Source organism: Dipodomys merriami, unplaced genomic scaffold, assembly GCF_024711535.1.
Source record: "Dipodomys merriami isolate MVZ:Mamm:240054 unplaced genomic scaffold, mDipMer1.0.p SCAF_10, whole genome shotgun sequence".
NCBI lineage: Eukaryota > Metazoa > Chordata > Mammalia > Rodentia > Heteromyidae > Dipodomys > Dipodomys merriami.
In genome coordinates this window covers 24,919,259-24,942,156 of record NW_027202271.1, presented here as the reverse complement: position 1 = coordinate 24,942,156, position 22,898 = coordinate 24,919,259, and the positions used below count along the sequence as shown (strand labels likewise).

The 22,898-nt window shown below is 36.3% G+C and overlaps 1 protein-coding gene across 7 annotated transcripts in view; it reads right to left on the bottom strand.

Annotated features, from left to right (window-relative positions):
* Positions 1–22,898, bottom strand: part of Usp15 (ubiquitin specific peptidase 15) — a 103,414-nt gene that overhangs the window by 12,955 nt on the left and 67,561 nt on the right. For 5 of the 7 annotated variants that reach the window (XM_069987784.1, XM_069987786.1, XM_069987796.1 and 2 more), the window contains 6 exons: positions 9,726–9,899; positions 6,237–6,395; positions 5,932–6,156; positions 2,085–2,168; positions 1,901–1,995; positions 1,631–1,822 (listed from right to left, as the gene is read on the bottom strand). In XM_069987784.1, the coding sequence (XP_069843885.1) occupies positions 1,631–1,822; positions 1,901–1,995; positions 2,085–2,168; positions 5,932–6,156; positions 6,237–6,395; positions 9,726–9,899 (929 nt within the window). Of the gene's footprint in view, positions 1–1,630; positions 1,823–1,900; positions 1,996–2,084; positions 2,169–5,931; positions 6,157–6,236; positions 6,396–9,725; positions 9,900–18,233; positions 18,315–22,898 lie in introns of those variants that run through there. The other 2 variants (XM_069987813.1, XM_069987785.1) reach the window with 2 other exon arrangements.

The window sequence follows — 22,898 nt, the reverse complement described above, 5'->3', positions numbered from 1 at the left end:
GGGTCATGGGGCCTGAACTCTGGGCCTGGGCGCTGTCCCTCAGCTCTTCAACTCAAGGCTAGTGCTCTACCTCTTGAGCTACAGAGCCACTTCTGGCTTTTTTTGCTTATGTGGTGCTGAGGAATTGAACCCAGGGCCTAATGCATGCAAAGTAAGCACTCTACCACTGAGCCACCTTCCCAGCCCCTTTGTTTTTGTCTTTTTTTCTTTTTTTTTTTTTGGGGGGGGGTGGGGGCTTGGGCGCTATCCCTGCGCTCTTTTGCTCAAGGCAAGCACTCTACCACTTGAGCCACAGTGCCACTTCCTGTATTTTGTCTTTTTAATCAGTTATTTCTTTTTGTTGTTGTTGGCCATGGGGCTTGAACTCAGGGCCTAGGCACTGTCCTGAGCTCTTTTGCTCAAAGCTAGTGCTTTACCAACTTGAACCAGAGCTCCACTTCCAATGTTTGAGCAGTTAACTGGGGCTAAGAGTCTCACGGGGACTTTGAATCTCAATCCTTAGATCTCAAAATCCTGGGGTGCCCAGCCAGAATTAGTTACTTCTAAGGTTTTATTCTTTTATAAGGTTAGAAATGTGTACCAAATAAGTTTCAACTTAAAAAGATCATCATTTAGATGATATTGTTAATAACACTGTTTACATAATGTGGTGTGTGTGTGTGTGTGTGTGTGTGTGTGTGTGTGTGTGTGTGTGTGTGTGTGTGTGTGTGTGTGTGTGTGTGTGTGTGTGTGTGTGTGTGTGTGTGTGTGTGTGTGTGTGTGTGTGTGTGTGTGTGTGTGTGTGTGTGTGTGTGTGTGTGTGTGTGTGTGTGTGTGTGTGTGTGTGTGTGTGTGTGTTTACTGGAGTTTGACCTCAGGGCCTCGAGTAATTAGGCAGGTGCTCTACTTACTTGCACCATAGCCCTTAATACTTTTTAGTTATTTTTAGGTAGGATCTCAAGTTCTTTTGGCTAGGCTAGATTGCCCTCCTACTTATATCTCCTCATAGTTGGATGATAGGTGCACATCACCATATTCAGCCTTTTTTTTTTTGAGATGGGATCTTGCTTTTTGTCTGGACTGATCTTGACAGTGTTCCTGAAGATCTCTGTTGGGTATTTTAGGTGTGAGTTACTATGCCTGGCCCAATAATGTGATCTTTATGCAGGGACCAGGAAACTATAATAGCTAAGTACAGGGAAAAAATACTAAATATGTCAAGTTCCAAGGATTAAAAAAAGAGTGACCAAAATGCATTTGCAATCACTTCATAATTAAAATCAAGGCTTTTAGGAAGGCCATAAAAAAAAAAATGGGCATCTTACTATCAAATTGTGTACGTTAAATAGGTAAATAAGACTATTAAAGATAAAATCTGACATCTTATGATTTCAGGATATATATTAGAGTTATAAATTCTTATTTCAAATATAAATTTTTGGTACTGGGTTAAGACTTTATGCTTCCTGGGTTTGAAGCTTTGTTTTATATCATCAAGAAAGTAAATGAGATATAATCTGATTTTTAACATTACCTCTCTAAACAAAGTAGAAATAATATAGACATCACATTTATCTATCTACTTTATATTTTATTCTTTTTAAACATTTTTTATTCTTTTTTTTTCTCTCTGGAATTGTCTAGCACTTACCACATTCTCAAAAGCAGGAGATTATAAAGTTTATCTTCAGTATTGTTTCGTGGTACAGCCATAAGAAAAGGTTGGCCAAAAAGTGAAGAACCAGTATGATGGGTATAACTTGAGTGTCTGAATTTTTCTCTTAGGCAGACAGGAATAACCACATGTTCAGTATCTTCTGTCCTATTGATGTTAATTTCAAAGCTAGAAAAACAATACTGGCCATTAATTCTTTTTTCTTTTCATTTTTAAGTATATTTTGCAAACCAATTTTATACTTACACATAAATATCATCCCGTTCCATGATACTACTAAGATTTTCATCCATTGCAAATATCCGGTGAAATCTATGATTGTATATATCAGTAACTATCATCTAAAAGGAAATAAATTTCTATTAAGTTGGTTTTACAAAACTGAAAAACAAAATATCAACTTACATAATTTAACCTTAAAACATCTTACCTTATCTGATGGTACTCCTGACAAAACAGATAATGCCGTACAAAGATCTAGTATATTTCCAATTTTAGGGACAACCACTTTGTACTAAAACAAAAACAAAAACAAAAACAAAAAACCAAACAAACCAACAAACAAAATATAATTAAGTTAGTACCTTGGAAAAAACAGATGAGACTACCTCATGGCAGCTTTATTTGGCATTTGGCTTAGTGTTTTTAACCCCATCTTGCCATCATCCTGGGTAAAAATGTTCATATGGATATGTCCTAGCCTATTGTTCCTTAGCTCTTCAAGTCAAACGCTTACACTTGGCATCCAAGTGTAATCAACTTCCTGGAGCTGTCATCACCAGAAACAGCTTCAGTTCTGATACCTTAATCTCTAACAGATTACAAAGTGACCTTTTTTTTTTTTTTTACTTTTTCTAGAGGCTTCTTCTTATCTGTTCTGAATTTGCATAAAGATGCCTAGTCCTAATGACTTTCCGTTTTCTCCCTTAGGGTCTCATTTCTTTCCCTTCAGACTGCATGTTCTTCATCACTTCAGCTATTCCACTGGAAAATCTTTATTCTCTGTTACTCTGTCCTACTGTTGCTGAGCTTCTTAGAGCTGTTCAGACGTACTGGAAAAAAATCTCTCATCATTAAAAGGCCAGTGTGCTATAAATCCATAACTCCCAATCTCAAGTGATTCTTTACCACTGCCCCCAAGTAATTCTGTTATCATTTATTTGCTTATTTTCTCAATAACTTAAAAAAAAATCTAACATTCATTAAGTTTCTTATGTCACCATTTCTTTCACTAACAGAGTACCTATTTTTTGCCAAGGAAAGAGAAGCTGCAAATTGGGGGGAGGGGGGGGAGAATCTCCTATTTTCTGTCCTCTTACAAACTTATTTGAATAAAAGTATACTTATATATAATATATAATACATTATATTATGTATATATAGGTTTCTCTCTTTTTGCCTTGTCTCTTGCAACACATAGAAAGACAGGTGTTTTATTCCCCTTTTAAGCTAACTCTGCATCTATTTCCTGAATCTTATCTAACTTTGCTTTTCTGAGACCTAAACCAGCCATCATCCCTTTTTTTTCTGTTCTGACTTTCCCCCTGTCTCTCTCTTTCCCTTTGTGGTTACCAGAGTTTGAACTCGGGTCTCTGCTTAGCTTTTTCACAGCTGATACTCTACCACTTGAGCTATGTCTCCAGCCCAGCTTCCAGTCTTGACTTTTCTTCCTAGCCTAGTCTCAGCCTCCCAAGTAGCTAGGATTATAGGTACCTGGCTATGTTGCTTCTATTGTGTAAACATTAGGATATATTTTTATCAAAAAGCAAATCTAAACTAGTACCTCACCGTTTTCCCTGTAATAATTTCCTCTTCAATCACTTTCCTATCTTCTCTGCTTTATAAATAACTTTGTCTACAATATTTAAACCAACTACCATAACTTTCTTACCTACCATTCCCTTCTCAGTCCACGTCTGGCTTTTTTCTTCACCTACCTTCTAGGTTTTCCAAAATATTATACTGTCCTTATTTTACCTATCTTTCTGTACCATGATTCTCTTAATTTTTTTTTTTATTTTTTTTTTGGGGTCTGGTCATGGGGCTTGAACTCTGGGCCGGGCGCTGTCCATCAGCTCTTCAGCTCAAGGCTAGCGCTCTACCACTTGAGCCACAGCGCCACTTCCGGCTTTTTTCTTTTTGCTTATGTGGTGCTGAGGAATCGAACCCAGGGCCTCATGCATGCAAGGCAAGCACTCTCCCACTGAGCCACCTTCCCGGCCCCCATGATTCTCATTATTCACTCCATCCTTTAAAACTTCCTAGAACACTACTACTTCTTTTTCTCCTGCTGTGACAATACTTTCTGCTTCAAGCTCTTCTCTAGTGTTTATTAATTCTACACCCACTTCTTATACTAGGTGATAGTGCAACTTGACTTGCTTTGGCCAGTCTTAGACTGATGCTCTAGGTAGAATTATTACTAATGGCCCCTTTTATTTTCAAGAGAGTTCTAGTTTAAATGCTAAATCTTTTTTTTTTGTTTTTTTGGTCAGTCATGGGGCTTGAACACTGGGCCTGGGCACTGTCCCTGAGCTCTTCAGCTCAAGGCTAGTGTTCTGTCACTTTAAGCCACAGCACTACTTCCAGTTTTCTGGTGTTTAATTGGTAGTAAGAATCTCACAGGGCTGGGAAGGTGGCTCAGTGGCAAAGCGCTTGTCTTGCATGCCTGAGGCCCTGGGTTCGATTCCTCAGCACCACATAAGCACAAAATGCCAGAAGTGGTGTTGTGCTCAAATGGTAGAGCGCTAGCCTTGAGCAAAAGCAGCTCAGGGACAGCGCTCAGGCCCTGAGTTCAAGCCCCACAACTGGCAAAAAAAAAAAAAAGAATCTCACAGACTTTCCTGCCTGGGTTGGCTTTGAACCGAGATCCTCAGATCTCAGCCTCCTGAGTAGCTAGGATCACAGGCATGAGCCACTGACACTTGGCTTAGATGCTAAATCTTAAGAGTCACCTCATATGATCTCATCTTTCTAAAGACCTATCATCTTCATAGAGCTCACTGCTCAATTTAAATCTCAAACACAATCTGCCCTTCAGTCTAAATATATAGACTCACTGAATATTGGATTATCTTCACCTAAATTCTGTATTTCTTCTGTATTTCAAAGTCAACATATATAATATTAAACACAAGACTAGATCATGCTAAGCTATCATTCTCAATACTGAAACACATTTCTTTTCACATCTGTTCTTAGTAAAAAACATTAAAAAAAACAGCATATTATCTCTTCAATTTTTCAGTCTAGTAAATTTGACATCATCTTTGAATATATTTCCACATTTTCAATGAGTTCTTCCATCAAACTGCCAACCTGACTCTAATCATTACCCCTCCCCTCCATGTTAGGTGGGGATTGGACCCAGGGCTTCATGCATACTAGGCTAAATGATCTACCACTAAAATACCTACTGCTCCTGAAAGTACTTCTGTGTACCTGCTCCTGCTGTTTGTCATCTTAACATTGCAAAAGTTTCTTAGATGGTCTAAATACTTTGGATTTAAACCATTTTTATTTGTGTTCTAGGCAGAATCTTCTTTTTCATATACAAATCTAGCTAAATAATCTCTATACTTTTAACAAGCTTTAGTGATTCTTCTAAACCTCAATGAAGTCTGAACTTCCTATCACTGTATCAAGGATCTATATGATTCTAGCTCTTGCTTACCCTATTAACAATTTGTAGATTTCAGAAGTAGGTCATGTCTGCCAGGTATTGGTAGCTCATGCTTAGCTATTCAGGAGGCTGAAACCTGGAGCACTGCAATTCAAAGCCAGTTTGGGCAGAAAAGGCCCCACTTCCAATTAACCAGCCTTAAAAGCTGGACTGGAGTAGAGCATCAGTCAAGAGCAAGCAAGCTACACAAGGCACTGAGCTCAAGACCTATTACCTGGAAGTGGGGGGGCAAGAGGGAATGAATTTTATAGATGGCATTTTCTTGGCTTATGATGCTTTCATTTCCAGCTTTCACCTGATTATAATCAGGAATCATAGCAGGCATTAATGCCAGTTTAGTAGATTACTCTGCCTGTGTATTGTAGTACCCTACCATGGTACTTTTATCACAACAACGAACTTCTTCAGAATAAGGAGTAGAAACACGTTCTTATTTTTGTGGTATTGAGGTGATTTCAGGGCCTAGAACTTGATAGATATGTTCTCTACCATGAGCCCTATCTCCAGCCCTTGACAACTAATCATTTATAACAAAGACAAATATTCATTTGTTTTAAATAAGAATAAAAAATGCAAAGAAAATAGTATTACTAACCTGCATAGGTTTAGTAAGGGGGTCCATTCTAACTAAATATACTTCCAAGGTCCGTTCTTTTTTCATAGGCAATGGAAGCGTCAAATAACAAAAAGGATCAAATGTTACTGATATCTTCGCACATTCCGGACAAACTAAAGTTGACTTAAAAAGGCCATGAAATATGTCCACAATGATAGAATCATTTCTTTTTAAATGGTTTTCCCAGGCTTCTTCAGCAACTACCTATAAGGAAAATAAGACAACAATTACAAAGAAGTATTAGAGAATTTTAACAATGGTAACAATAGTATCATGAAATATACCTTATCTGGCCTTCCATCAGCATCTTTTAACTGGATATATGGTTTTTTCCTAATTCTATTTAAATCTTCATGTAGTCCGTCCAATAGGAAAGCTAATAGTTCTTGACAGTCTTGCTGCTGATATCCAGAGAACTGAGGTGCAAAACGTCCTACTTGCGTCTGTAAGAAAAGCAAAACTATAAAATCAGAGACACGGTGTCTTAAGTAGTATTTACTTGATCCTTCATTGTCGTGGACTGTACATTTGAGAATTTGCCCCCTTACTAAGGTCTATTTGTAAGCTTCAAATGAAATTTTGATATTTTTACAGTCATTTGTAGATATTCTGAGTGGCAAAAAATTGAGTCATCTGATGTGCACATTCCCATCTGAGTAACAAGGTGACACTGCTGTAAAAACAAATGGCTTTTTTTTTTTTTTTGGTCGGTCTTGGGGGCTGAACTCGGCCTGGGCACTGTGCCTCAGCTCTTCAGCTCAAGGCTATAGTGCCATACCACTTGAGCCACGGTGCCACTTCTGGCTTCTTTCTGCTTATGCGGTGCTGAGGGATTGAACCCAGGGCCTCATGCACGTGAGGCAAGCATTCTACTACAGGCCAACTTCCCAGCTCAACAAGTGGCTTTTATGATTTATTTAGTACTATTCTTTTTTTTTTCCTCCACACATTTTTTTTTTTCTGTTTTAGGTTGATTATTTCAGTATTCAAAATGGCCCCCCACACATAGTGTTGAAGTGACTAGTTTAAATATACTTCACCTGGGAAAGTTAGATCAAGCACGAGTCACAATGCGGCTAGCTGTGAATTCAGTGTTAATGAATGTAAAATACATATGAAGTAAAGGATCTCTGAACAGAAAAACACATGAAGTTATACATTGACTGGATGATGAAAATGTGACCAAAGGCTTGGTGGGATCAAACCTTGTATTTTCCTTAGGTGCAACTGTTCAGTATTTTTAAATTTTTAAGGAATAAAACTATTGTGAACAATAAAAACTGACTATATAAGCCATGTACTGATGGCTCACACCTGTAACTCTAGCTATTCAGAAAGTTGAGATCTAAGGATCACCATTCAAAACCAGCAAGGACAGGAAAGTCCATGACACTCTTATTTCCAATTAACCACCAGAAAAAACTGAAGTAGTGCTGTGGTTCAAAGTGGTAGAGCACTAGCCTTTAGCAAAATATCCCAGGGACAGTGCCTAGGCCCTGAGTCCAAGCCCTATGACTGACAAAAATACTAACAAACCCCACAAAAGACACTAATTATATACAAAATATAAACATATGTTTTCTTTTGTTTTGTATGCCCAATAAGCATTCAGTGGATCATAACTGGGACAAAATAGATCAACACACAGAATTCTTAAACTACAGCTGGTGCAGTGGCACATGACTATAGTTCTAGCATTTGGGATGCTAGAAGGGCAGGAATTGCTTGAACCCAAGAATTGAGACCAGACTGTATAACAAAACAAGATCCCTCTCAAACACAACTACACTGATAGATATTTATTATCTATAAATAAAATGTGTTAATCACTACTTGGGTTTAGTATATTTCCTTCTCATTATTTGCTGTTTCCCTGTTTTTCAACTTTCTTTTTTTTTTTTTTTTGTATGTGATAATAGAGTTTGAACTCAGCTTTGTACTTACTAGGCAGGCACTCTACCAACTGAGCCACACACCCAACCCTTTTTGTTTTAGTTATTATTTTTTTTGTCAGTCGTGGGGCTTGAACTCTGGGCCTGGGCCCTGTCCCTGCACTCTTCAGCTCAAGGCAAGCGTTCTACCACTTGAGCCACAGTGCCACTCCAGTTTTCTGGTGGTTTATTGGAGATAAGAGTCCCATGGATGATCCTGGCTGGGCTGGCTTTGAAATGTGATCCTCAAATCTCAGCCTCATGAGTAGCTAGTATTACAGGTGTTTAGTAGGGTCTCATGTTTTTTGTTTTGTTTTTCTCCAGAGATTGACCTGGACCAATATCCTCCTATTTATAGCACATCACATAGCTGGGGTGACAGTTATGTGCAGTAGCTTAATGAGTGAGATGGGGACTTGCTTTTTGTCTAGGCTGGCCTATAACCATCTCTGCCTTCCAAGTAGCTGGGATTACATGTATGAACCACTGTAACTGGCCTCTGACCTTCTTTATTCTTAGCTCTATGTCTTCCTATTGTCTCCTCTTGAAAAAGTCCAGCAAGTAGAAAATAAAGACAGGTTCTCTTTTACTATATTACTATATATATTATATTATCACACATATATACATAATTACATATCTAAAAGCATTATGAAATAAGATGTAAAAATGTTGACTTGATAAATGAAGAGAATATTGTGAAAATATTGTACACTTGAGACTTAAAGTTCAGGTACACTTTGCTCTGGATCACTAGAAACAAATCACCAAACTCCCATTTAGTTGTGTGTATACAAACAGGATAAATCTCAGAGATAACATATTCATATATGTTTCCTCTAGTCATTGTCTCACCAAGTATTTTTTAAATAATATTGAAGTGGAATTATATAAATCACAGTGAAGTGCTGCATATTTATGCAAAATTTAAAGGGATAAAAATCTAGCAAAAATAATTGGGCTGAGGGATCAGGGTTGAGAGATGAGTAAGAATGAAAAAGAAAGCAAATGCAGAGGTACTTTGATTTATCGGTTGCTTTTTATTTTGTAAGAACTAGTATACTGATAACAAAATGTTGCATAGTAGATGGACTAAATGAAAGCCAATTCCTTATTTAAGTTTAAAATTTTCAAATTAGTCAATGATATCATAAGGAAAACCCTAACATTATAAAGCTACACTTCAGGTTAATTCTTAATTTGAATGATTAAATTATTTTGGGTTTTGTTCTATGAAGCAACTAATTCACAAATATGGATAAACTTACAAGCTTAAGAACTATATTGACAATACATTTAATTATTATTCAGTAGTTGTTTTGCAAACGCTTCATTTCAATAAATTTTAAAAGTTGCAAGGACTACCAAAATAAATTTTGTTCTTAGACTTCTATGATATGCCCAAGTTTAGATTTTTTACATTCATATAAAACATACAGGCAATGTGAAGGGTAAACAAAGGAGGAGGCTGCAATGCTTGGTAAGAAATGTACGCATTATCCTGCCCATGTAATTGTAACTCCTCTGTACAGTATGTTCACAAATAAAATTAAATTAAATTTAAAAAAAAAACATACAGGCAGAGATGAGGCAGTTTTGTCTTTTCCCATTTGCTTCCCTTTGCCCCATATCCTATTACAACATTTTTGTAAATTGATCACCTATGTTAATCCCCTGCCCTGAATTTTTAATACCACAGAATGTGCTATATTTTTATGTACTATATTCTTTTGGAGGACCACAAACCATATAAAACTAGCTTTCATCCCTTCTACCTAAGAATGAACTTTCATCCTTTGAGAATGATATCTCCCTCATTGAGAATTCATTAACCACACTAACCTTAAATGCTCTTGGAGTGACGTAGCTAAACTTTCCAGACCACATTTGCTTGATCAGTTCAGCATATGATTTAGCTATTTCACCTCTCATTCCTAAGGGATTGTCAAAATTCAGTTCTTCTTGATACTTATCATTGAGGAAATATTCAGTAAGTGGAGGTGTGTTGCTCAAACACTGCAAAAAATAAAATATATTCCTTAAAACATGTTATGATGAAAAAAACAAGTTGATCAGTCATAATATATAAAAATATATAAATGGACTATTATATTAAGTATGTAGTCAAACACTCAATTGATGCAATTAGCTAATCACTTCCTATATTTGCAATGTTACTTACAAGAAGTAAAAAGCTGCTATTTGTACTAAAAAATATGAATATGCATACAAACTGTTAACTGTGAGAGAAATTTATTTTCTCCTTTTAGCTGACTGCTAGAAATTATGGATTATCTGTATGCAGGCACCTGTAAATTAACCTGAGTAGGTAAAAACTGAAATACAGTGCAACAACTTAACTTGAAATAGATGCAATTAGCTTTTGCTATGCATGGACTCAACTGCAGATAGAAAAATATTTGGAAAAAAACTGTTGTCTGCATTGATATATATTCTTAAAGGTAAAAATTATTATTAAAATAATAACAAATGCTTTAGCTTTTTCTCTTCATGGAATGTTAAAATACATGGATACACAAAGATGACAGTATTACTGCTTCCAGTGTCAATTCCTTATGATAACCTTCCTTTTGGTAATCCAGCTTTAGCATGAGATAGTACAGACTAGCTGAGCCCGAGAAAACTTTAGTAACATGAACTGTGTTGTCTTTTTACTTTTTCCAGCTCTTAACTTATGGCAAAAATAAAAACAACGAATATATCAGTACTCCAAGAAAGATCTTTTCCATTCTGAATCAGTAATTTAATATTTAAAATAAAATACATGGTAGTATAGTGTATCCATAATATTTTATTTCAGGATGGAATAATTTTAAGTCAATGATACTATATAATTTTATTTTGATATGTACCAATACTATTTTATTAATAAAAAGCCTAGAATATATAATGTCTGACAAAAAGTCATATGGGTAACCACTCTTATTATGCAGAAGATACCTGCCTTGGAGTCAAGTGACAAAGTAATAGAATGAGAAGCAAGCTGCTTGCATTTAACATATTAAAAACCCACTCTTATGCGATCTTGGAAAGTAAAGCTATGTTGAAGCTTACTTTCCACTGCTTAAACAGATTTATAGTGATTAAAAAGTTCAGCCCTTAGTGACCAAAACAAAAACAAAAACATAAAACAAGTTCAGCTCTGCTGGTTTTATACAGGTTATCTTAGATATAAAATTTGTCTATAAGTCATGTCATTTAGATAAAATTCCAGAACAAGCATATTTCTTAATTTTTCAACTAAATTATGATGCTTTATTTTGTGGTTTCAATTACAAATCAACTTAGGTTTATTAATCAATTATAATATCTACTTAGCAGTTTTTCTATAATGCTTTCTAAACTGGTAGTCTGGCTGCTACTCTGAAGATGATACAGTGTTTTCCCTGTATCATGAAATTTGTTACTAAGCAATTCTTACAAAGTTTAAAATGTTTAGGGTTATCCATACAAGCCTTGAGTCTTTTAATATATGGTTCCCAATATAAAAACAATCTATGTGAAGCAAGAGAGGGGAAAGATTGTTCTTTACCTTTCTTTTTCATTTTATAATCTTACATTCATCTTATAATCTTACATTCCTTTTTGTTTTTAAATTTCTTTTTTTTTGTTGTTGTTGGTTGTAGGACTTGACTTCTGGGCTTGGGCGCTATCCCTTAGCTCTTCAGCTCAAGGCTAGTGCTCTACCATTTGAGCCATAGTGTCACTTCCAGTGTTTTCAGTGGTTTATTGGAGATAAAGAGTTTCATGGACATTCCTTCCTGGGCTGGCTTTGAACAGCAACCCTCAGATCTCAGCCTCTTGATTAGCTAGGATTATAGGCGTAAGCCACTGGCACCCAGCTTTACAGTCCTTTTGAATCTCATTTTTTCTTGCTTTTTAAAAAAAAATATATGTCATTTTAATTATAAACCCAGCACTTGAGGATAGGAAATGCAGTTAAAATATACGTTGGTTACACAGAGTAGAAACACCATCACCAGTGTCATCTGATTTAGCCTGAATAGTATTGATTAAGCAGAAAGTCAGGAAATAATTTCTATCCATTAGACCTCAAATCTTTTATGTCTAATCAGCTCAGAGTTCTAACTAAAAATATAACATTCTACTACAGTCTTTTAACATAGTTACATAAAGACTAATTTATAGCTCTACCAAAATATCTCAAAGAATCAAGCTGTGCAATTATGAATAAGTTTTGAGCTTCATTCACACTTACTTATTTTTTTTTTTTTTTTTTTTGGTCAGTTGTGGGGTTTGAACTCTGGGCCTGGGTGTTGACACTGACCTGGAGCTCTTTAGCTCAAGGTGAGTACTCTACCACTTGAGCAACAGTGCCAGTTCCGGTTCTCTGGTGGTTAATTGGAGATAAGAGTCTCACAAACTTTCCTGCCTGGGCTGGCTCTGAACCTCTGAACCGTGATCCTCAGATCTCAGCCTCCTGAATAGCTAGGATGACAGGTGTGAGCCACCAGTGCCCTGCCACACTTAAATATTCAAATACATCCTTATCTTGCAAAGTGCTTCCAAGTACAAATGGAAAAAAGGTTAGTTTTCCAACAGCAACCAGAGATCTTTCAATATGTATGTCTGATCATGTTACTTCCTTGTTGTACCAGGGGTGAGAACCTTTTACGGCAGGGGTATTTGGATATTTATAACATATTTATAGGCTATACCAAAACTAACAACACAGGCAGACAGCAGCATCCAGCTGACATGGGAAATGTTCCCCCATACTTGTCCACCCTTTAATATTTGCCTTGTTACCAGATTAGAATGCCAAATCCTTACATGGATCTGATTTTGTTTATATCTCATCCTTTGTCCTTTTTACTTTCCATGCATTCTCACATTCTATAAGTTGCAACTTTCTACTCAAAATTTATCTTGGGGGGGGGGGGGTTCCCAGTCATGGGGCCTGAATTCGGGGCCTGGGCGCTGTCCCTCAGCTCTTCAGCTCAAGGCTAGCGCTCTACCACTTGAGCCACAGCGCCACTTCCAGCTTTTTTCTTTTTACTTATGTGGTGCTGAGGAATCAAAACCAGGGCCTCATGCATGCAAGGCAAGCGCTCTACCACTGAGCCACCTTCCCAGCCCCTCAAAATTTATCTTTGTTACCTTACTTTTCCCTAGAATCTCTTAATGTTTCCAGTTCTATATTTCTACTATGCTTACTGTTCACTTTTATTACACCATCAATTTTATAACATACTGCAACATCTAGATAGTTTGTCTTGTGAAACAGACCTCAATGAGGTCTCATATCTTTTTATATTTCCATATCATATTTCTATATATTTCCATATCATTGGGCACTTAGTACATATACAATAAAAACTGCTTTTGCCTGTATTTATTAATGCATTTATTCTCCCAGTGTTTTATTCTTTTCCTTAAATGCTTAATAGAGTAATAACTTTTGTCAAATGAAGTATTACTAAATGAGGCAAAATACATTTGCTTGAAATGAATACTTTCAGAAGTATCTTCAAGTAGTGAAAATACAAAATCACAAGAAGGGCAGTATATGTTAGAAACTTTTCCATTTTCTTTCTTTGGTTTTCATTTATCTACTTATCTGGCTTTGTAGAGCCTCTGAGTTGATGTTTTAGACCAACTCTTTTTCTTTTTGGTTGGTTGTGGGGCTTGAACTCTGGGTCTGAGCACTGTCCCTGAGTTCTTCACCTCCAGTTGAGCCATTCTATCACTTGAGTCTCAGAGCCACTTCCGATTTTCTGGTGGTTTTATTGGAGGTAAGAGTCTCTTATCTCTAATTAGCCACCAGAAAACCGGAAGTGGCACTGTGGCTCAAGTGGTAGAGCAATACCCTTGAGCTTAAGAGCTGAGGGACAGTGCCCAGGCCCAGAGTTCAAGCCCCATGAACAACAAAAAAAAGAGTATCATGGACTTTCCTGCCCAGGCTGTCTTTGGATCTCGATCCTCATATCTTAGCCTCCTGAGTAACTAGGATTATAGTCATGAACCACCAGTGCCTAGCCTAGACTGCTCTTAGCATCCTTTTTTTCTCTTTTTTTCTTTTTTTAAAGGAATTGGCATTTGTACTCAGGGACTTGCACTCTACTGCACCAAACACACCATTACACCTGTTTATTTCAGACAGACACATGTTGTATTTGATCCATTTACCTCTGCCTCTGGCACAGCAGAGATGACAGGCATGTATTACGATACCTAGCTCTGTGTGTGTGTGTGTGTGTGTGTGTGTGTGTGTGCGTGCATGGGCATGTGTGTGTGCATGCATGTACTGGTAATGACAGAGACTTGAGCTCAGGGCCTTGTGCTCTTTCTTGGCTTTTTGTGCCCAAGGCTGGTACTTTACTACTTGAGCCACATTTCCACTTTCAGCTTTTTGTTGGTTAATTGGAGATAAGAGTCTCTCAGAATGGTCTACCTGGGCTGGCTTCAAACTTCAAACCTCAATTCTCAGATCTCAGTCTCCTGAGTAGTTAGGATTATTATCTCCATACCAGCTTTTTTGTATGTGTACTGGTCCTGGGCCTTGAACCCAGGTCCTGGATCCCTCAGCTTTTTAGCTCAAGGCTGGGGTTTTACCACTGAGTCACAGCTCCACTTCTGGCTTTCCTTTCTTGGTTGTTAATTGGAAATAAGAATCTCCCTATCTTTCCTGTCTGGTATGGCTTTGAACCTCTATCCTCAGATTTAAGAGTAGTTAGGATTACAGGCATGAGCCATCAGTAACCAGCAGGTGGCTTATTTTTTTTGTGACTGGGTTTTGCTGACTTTTCTTCAAACTTCTTTTCCTAGGCTGGCCTCCAACCATAATTCTGCCCTCTTTGCTTCTTGTCTACCTACGATTACAATAGTAATCGTGCTGGCTCCGAGCACTTATATCTATCCAGAGAAATGCTAATTTGAAACAGATTATAATTGAGTATCAACTAACTAATCAATAGTTTTGATATGACTATCATCTCTGAAGGTACTTAAGTGAAAGCTATCTGGTCCTAAGAAAGACAAAAGTCCTACTAAGTCCTATTAAGAAACAAACTCTCAAGCTACCTTTCTTTAAATAATCTGTACAGACACATATAAACACAAATTCAGTCCAGTATAATTGTTAATAGTTAAAAATGTATGCTACACTTTTCTTCCTAATCTTAAAAACAGGATAGGAGTCAGTGGCACTGTGGCTCAATTGGGAGAGTGCTAGCCTTGAGTTGAGCTGAAGAGCTCAGGGACAGTGCCCAGGCCCAGAGTTCAAGCCCCAAGACTGACAGAAAAAAAAAAAAAAAAAAGGATAGGAGTTAACTAGTTTTGAAACATTATATGGCGCCCGGCTTCCTTCAACCTTTTCATATGAAACTATCTTAGAGAAAGAGGTATCGTTGACACTTGTGAAGAAACTGGACACTTGTACTGGTTGCCATTAATGTTCATGTTTTAAAGACTTTCATTATTTGATCAGAGTTTTTAAGTATTTATGTTCAAGATTCTTCTGATATGAAAGTATCATTTTCCTACTGAACTATCCTAACTCAATTCCTTTTTTTTTTTTTTTCTGTCGGTCGTGGGGCTTGAACTCTGGGCCTGGGCGCTGTCCCTCAGCTTGTCAGCTCAAGGCAAGCGCTCTACCACTTGAATCACAGTGCCACTTCCAGTTTTCTAGTTGTTAATTGGAGGATGAGTCTCATGTACTTTCCTACCCTGGCTGGCTTTGAACCAACCCCAATCCTCAGATCTCAGCCTTCCCAGTAGCTAGGATTGCAAGTGTGAGCCACTGGCACCCGGCAAACAATTCCTTTTTTAAAGATATAATATTAAAAACATGAAATTCCCCTTTCAACCTGGAAGTCTGAATAATCTGCTCTGGACTAAGTCACACAACATGGATTGTACTTTTGTGCATACATACTTCTTACTTTCACTGGCTTCTGGGAATGTAAAATGGAACAAGACTCAATTTGGGGGGGGGTGGGGGGGAAGGGGTATTGGTCATGGGGCTTGAACTCTGGGCCTGGGCGCTGTTCCTCAGCATTTCAGTTCAAAGCAAGCACTCTGCCGCTTGAGCCACAGCACCACTTCCAGGTTTCTGGTTGTCTATTGGAGATAAGAGTCTCATGGATTTTCCCACCTGGGCTGGCTTGGAACCTCGACCCTCAGATCTCAGCCTCCTGAGTAGCTAGGATAACATGCGTGAGCCACCAGCGCCCAGCAAGACTCAATGGTTTATGATATTTCAGCAAAAAACTGAGACTAAGACACTGTTGTGTTTTGTGACATCTTGACTAGTCTCATGTTATATGGAGCTATTATGCACTTGCTAATTTATTGAAGTTCAACTACCTACCACTGACAAGTGTCAGGAGAATTAGATCTTACACTCATCTTCAGCACAAGGCCCAAATATGTAGCAATCAGAAAGTATTCATTTTTTTTTCCAGACAGCCTTTCACTCTGTAGTCTATGCTGGCCTAAAACACATGATCCTCCTGCCTCCACTTTCTGAATACTGAGAATAACACATATATATATCTTAGGCCACATTTTGTTTCTATCATAACTGTGCTTGAGAGTTGCTCCTAAAATTAAGTAAAATGTCTTCACTATTATGCTAAATAACCAGAAGAAAAAGATTCTGTACTTAACTCCCACTCAATACACAGAAAAACTAAGGAAACTTCTAATAAAGAGGTAATAAATGCACTTTTTAAATATTAAATGTTTATATTTAATTTTTTTTTTTTTGGTTTGGTCATGGGGCTTGAACTCTGGGCTTGGGCACTGTCCCTGTACTCTTCAGCTCAAGGTGAACGCTATACCGCTTGAGCCACAGTGCCACTTCCGGTTTTCTAGTGATTTATTGGAGGTAAGAGTCTCACCGCCTTTCCTGCCCGGGCTGGCTTTGAACCGCGATCCTCAGATCTCAGCCTCCTGAGAAGCTAGGATTACAGGCATGAACTACTGGCTCCCGCTTATATTTAATTTTTAAAAGATCTTTATTCAAGTTAATAGTGTATAAAATTGGCAACAACCTTGAAATTTAAGGATTTAAAATGAAATTTCAAGAAATAAACTACCATGAGAATGTGTTGATTCAGGTAGAATGGGAAGAGTGTTTGGTATATGAATAAGCCAATTATTTAATGAGATATGATTAATAAATATCTGTTCCTCAAAATACTTTTGTGGCACTTAGATGTTATAGCATATACATCTTTTATTGAAAACTGAAAAAAATAAGATTATTCTTAAATTTGAATTAGTATCCTGAAGATATCCTTAACTTAATATATTGAATTGAGCCTTTGACATATACTCTTCTCCTTAGAATCTTCTTCTCCTATAAGTAATCCCTATTTATTCTTTAACATTCTATATCATCTGCTTAATGTTATATCTTCTCCAGCACCTCAAGGAAAGACTTAAGTCTTCCTTCCTCTAGGCTATATACCTTTAACTAATTTATAGTACAGATAAATCTCTTATTCCTCTTTGTACCTTGGAGGATTTAAAGCAATGCCTACTACATAATTCAAAAATAAGCAAACAAAACTTGTATCATAAAAAAGACTGGAAGTCGTCCTTAAAGAGACTCACAACAATGGGAAAGTAAACTGAAAAGAATATCTAAACTACATTCTGTTATACTCTAACCTATCCAAAATAACATCAACAAATACATACTGCCTGAAGTAAGTTTTCTTAAGGAAATTACCTCAATAAGTATCAAGGTATATCTATAGAAGTCTAAGACATGTGAAGCAAATACATTTTTATGAATGTTTTCCCTGAAATCAGATACAAAACTTCTAAATAAAAACCTTCCAAATACACTTCTCATCCAAAGGATATTCTGCTACATGTTGAATATACACAGACCTTTATACACTGTCTATAAAGAACTGTATTAAATATCCAAATATTGAAAAAGTATTATCTATAAAAAACTTACTCATTATAAACTTCCTTCCTTTACCCAATATACTACAACTAGAGTAGTATATAAAATTTGGTTTTCTTTCATTATTTACTAGAAAGATGGAGTGTATATATAGATATATGCATAAAACCTATTGTTTATACATTATTTGTTTTTACATTATTATTTGAAAGTAAAAATATTTTGCTAATTATATTCTGATTAGTAACACTAAATTTTCTAGAATTTTCTGAAAAAAGTGACACATGTAGAAGTTTCAATTTGTATTTCACTATAAACTTCTACTATATAGAAATAGTCAAATAAAGTCCTACCATATAACCAAATCTCAAGTCTGTAATCAACATTTTAGGAAATAAATAGCCATCCCATAACTTGTAATAAAACTGGAATTTCCCCAGTACCTGGAAAATAGCCAAAGTAATCCCCTTCAAAAAGAGAAAGTTGTCTTTTGTAATGCTGAATATGAACCACTCCCTTTCTGTTCAGGTGCTCCAGAAGCCCAATTCTCAAGTGATCATGTATGCTCACTATTTTAGTAAACCGGTAACTAGAACAGGAAAGAAAACAAACTTAATTTTTGATTACCTAAAGCTTCTGAGTTGTGTAATTCATTTTATAACTGAGCAAAATGTAATGCCACTAGACACCCTTTTATAAAACAACTACACCTTCAAACTGATCAATACTAAAAATAAAAATAAAATCTAAACTAAGGGATTTGTTCTTATTTTCTTAATGATTAAAAAAAAATAAAATGAAGTAATCCATGTTAATCCATGTTTAAAGCACTTTTAGAATACCTTCCAATATTTTTTTCTGGATTTTAATGATAGATACAGAATTTTCAGATTTAAATGTCAATTGTTTTCCAAATTGTCATGACCACAGTATTATGAAAAGGTACTGTTTAATTCCAAAGCATTCTGTTAATTCTAGGATGTAGGCTCTAGTTCTGTAACGAAACAGGATGAAACTGGAAAGTATAATGTAAACTTTTACAATGCGGAGTCATAAGCAGAAGTCTTTTTGTCAACTAGATTAAAAAATGTTTTGCTTAAAATTAATTGATATTCTTATTTCTTTGTTAAATTTCTTCTAGGAATGTCAAATCTGATTAGATTTGAGAGATCAACTCCGAGGATCTCCCCATATTTTGTAAGAGTAAATACAAGTACTGGCCATTTAGTTTTACATTTTTCTTCAAGACTAAAAAAGTAAATTTAAAGATGTAAAATAGCTATTAATTTTCTTCCTATTTAAAAAATTTTAGTACTTCCCCCACCATATTAGTTAGCAGAGTATTTATTTAAAATACTGAAATTTTCATGATGTAAACATGTTCCTAAAGGCAAGACTGCTGAGTTGGGGAAGCATGATGTTCTGATACTTTATTATTATAACCTGTGGTTCCTAGTCTGATGACATGGACAAAATTAAATTTCACTGAAAAGTGGCACTGTTGTACCTTCCTTCAAATTTCATTGTGTTGCTTCTTTATACACTTACTTAACATCAATAAAATATTATTACTACAACTCTAGAAAGATTGGTCAACTAACTGGTGGCTCATACTTGTAATCCTAGCTACTCAGGAGGCTGAGATCTGAGGATCACCATTCAAAGCCAGCCTGGGCAGAAAGTCTGTGACATTCTTTATCTCCAATTAATCACCAGAAAATGGAAGTGGCACTACGGCAAGTGGTAGAGCATTTGATTGAGCCAAAGAGCTTAGGGATAGTGCACCAAGGCCCCAAATTCTAGCCCACAACCAACAAAAAGTAACAAAAACCAAAACACCAAAAAAACCTCTAGAAAGTCTGAGAACTGATAGGATATATAAATTGTTTGCTAACAAAGAAATGTCAACTTATTTTGTCTTTTGAAAGATAACTGCATGTCAAAAAATGAACGCTGTATTAATGTAAGACCAGATTTCACCATTTAGCAGTCATGATTATGTTGACCATTGATTTTCATATTGAAAGATTCCCTGTGTGATACAAATAATTTTGAAAGTCTCAGTGATAATAATGGTTATTATATTACCAAGGTTATAAAGTTCAGATGTGTAATTAAAGGAGGCTTAAAAACTACTGGACTATGACAGAAATGGTCTAATTTAATTTTTTTTTAACAAGAGAATATTTCTGAGTGATTTAAAAAACGTTTTGGTATTCACTCTATGGACAGAATGCTAAATGTTCTAAAAACACTAACAGTGTAAGATATAGATGTAGCTTATGAATAAAATTTTAATGTTAAATAACATCTAATCTATTAAAAATTCCAAACTGATTTACAAGGAAATGAATGTCAGTTTTAACTTTTGGCAAACAAGATAGTCAAAGAATTTAATTAAAATCTTTTTTTTTTTTTTGGGGGGGGTGTTGATCTTGGGGCTTGAACTCTGGGCATGGGTGCTATCCTTCAGCTCTTCAACTCAAAATGAGCACTCTACCACTTGAGCCACAGCTCCACTTTCCATTTTCTGAGTGGTTTATTGGAGATAAAAGTCTTGCAGACTTTCCTGCCCAGACTGGCTTTGAACCATGGTCTTCAGATCTCAGCCTCCTATGTAGCTAGGATTACAGGCGAGAGCCACCAACGCCCAGCAATTAATATTTTCTTTAAGAGAAACAAACAAGTCATATCCTTCTCTATATTACTTCATTATACCAGGCCCACAACTGACAAATATTTAAGCCAACTTGAAATAGAAATGTAAACATCATATAATAACATGAACTATGAAGGTTAACTATTTTCATAATTACAAAACATGTTTATCTAAATAATCACTTAACAAATATTATGGAAAGATCACTATTTCAAGAGTCCATAAAGTATACCAAATCACATCCCTCACTGTAAAAGCCTTTAAGGAACTATTTCAATTGTAGCGCAAGCATGATCTTCCAAGCTATAACTGACATGGCAGTACAATTCATAATTCATAATTTACTTTTTTTTATTGGGCAGTTGTAGGGTTTGAATTCAGGGCCTGGGCACTATTCCTGAGCCTCTTTGTGCTCAAGGCTAGTGTTACTTGAGCCATAGTGCCACTTCCAACAGTGCACTCCACATACTATCAGACTGGTTACATTTGTGGAGCATAAGCTAGATCATTTCTTGGATTTTATAAATGTTCATAGTTCTTCCATTTTTCAACTGCAAGAAGTAGATATTATGCGCTATAATTCTTTTAAAAGTTTTGTGTAGTTCAGACATCTTTAGAATTATTACTAGTACAGATCAAATTCTAAACTCTGGTGGGAAACTATATGTGTGACTTAGGGTGCAAACAAAATAGTGCTAGGGGTTGAAAGAGGGTCTTGTGCCACCACCCAAACCATAGTCCCAAGTTATTTTACTTTAGTTTTTTGTTTTTCAGATGGACTCTCTGAAACTCTTACTAGGACTGGCCTCAAACCATGATCCTCTAGAGTCTCCACCTACTACTATGCTTGGTTTTTGTGGTAAATGATTTTTCTAATACAGAGGTTCTCAAATCATCTGTATGAAACAAATCAGCTTGTTTAAAAAAAAAAAAACTAAGCCATTACAGACTGGCACTTTTGTAAGATATAAAAATAAATCACTACAGCTGAGCATTGACGGCTCATGCTTGTAATCCTAGCTACTCAGCAATAGAGTACTAGCCTTGACAAAAGAAAGCTCATGGGCAGTGCCTAGGCCCCAAGTTCAAGCCCCAGGACAGGCACTCTCTGAAAAAAAAAAAAAACAAAAAAAAACACTAAAGGTAAAATTTTAAAAAAATGCAAAAACCAAACCTTATTTTTAATTATTGGTGTTAAAAGACATACATATTCCCAATCAAATTGCTATGACTTCCAACTCCTCCTATTTCATTGTTGACCAACACAGAGACAGCCATGGACAAATTACAAAAAACATTATTCCAGAAGTACTTATTGTCATGCATTATACCAAATATTGATGCTACAAAAGAAAACCAGCCTCTATTTTTTTCATGATTCTTACTGTGTACAGAGAATCTTTCCAGATGAAAAATAAGAACAAGGAGGGTGAGTAGGCAGAATGAGAAAGGCAACCAGGAAAGAGGTAACAGTATACCCAGAAGTTAAATTTAAAGCATATATCATTATCATACAGAAGATTAAGTGCAGTAGGAGAAGATAAATGATATAATAAAGATGCTGAGTATTAAAATAATGTGCTGATGGAAATTGATAAATGATACATAAGAGTGACAGAAGGTGAGGGTCTCAGGTTTTTGACGTGTGTTATTCAGGTAGATGGTTGTATCCAAAAGGAAGTATAAGAAATAAAAAGGATCTTGGGGCTGGGAAGGTGGCTCAGTGGTAGAGCGCTTGCCTTGCATGCATGAGGCCATGAGGCCCTGGGTTCCATTCCTCAGCACCACATAAGCAAAAAAAAAAAAGCCAGAAGTGGTGCTGTGGCTCAAGTGGTAGAGTGCTAGCCTTGAGCTGAAGAGCTGAGGGACAGTGCCCAGGCCCAGAGTTCAGGCCCCATGACTGGACCTCCCCCCTCAAAAAAAGATCTTAGTAGACATGTTGAGTTTGAGGCTAAGAGTATCAAGATAGAAAAGCAAATTCTATGTAATCTGATTATCAATGATAATTATAACATCAGTTGATACTTATATACTGCCTACTATTTGCTAAGCACTACTTAAAAACTTTATCACCATTTCACTTCTTATTTAAGGTCACAGAGTTACTGGTTAAGGTCAGCAGAGTTACTGTTTGTAAAATCCATGCTTTTTAGCTATCATGCTACATTACATTACTGAAAGGATGTAGTGAGATTAGGACTACTGAAAAGAAGAAAGGAAAAAGTACAACTGTTCTTTTTTAAATCATTGGTCCCTCTCATCTGACTCTTCTATAAACTGTGTGTGTGTGCATGCACACACGTGTGTATAAATATATAATGAACAGTGAAGAAAGATGGAGTTAAGACACACAAAAACAGAGTAATTGTCAGAGAAAGTAATGGAGGTTCCAGAAAGGTGGTATAACAAAGACAAAGTATATATTCTGGGGATAGCATTCAATGACACA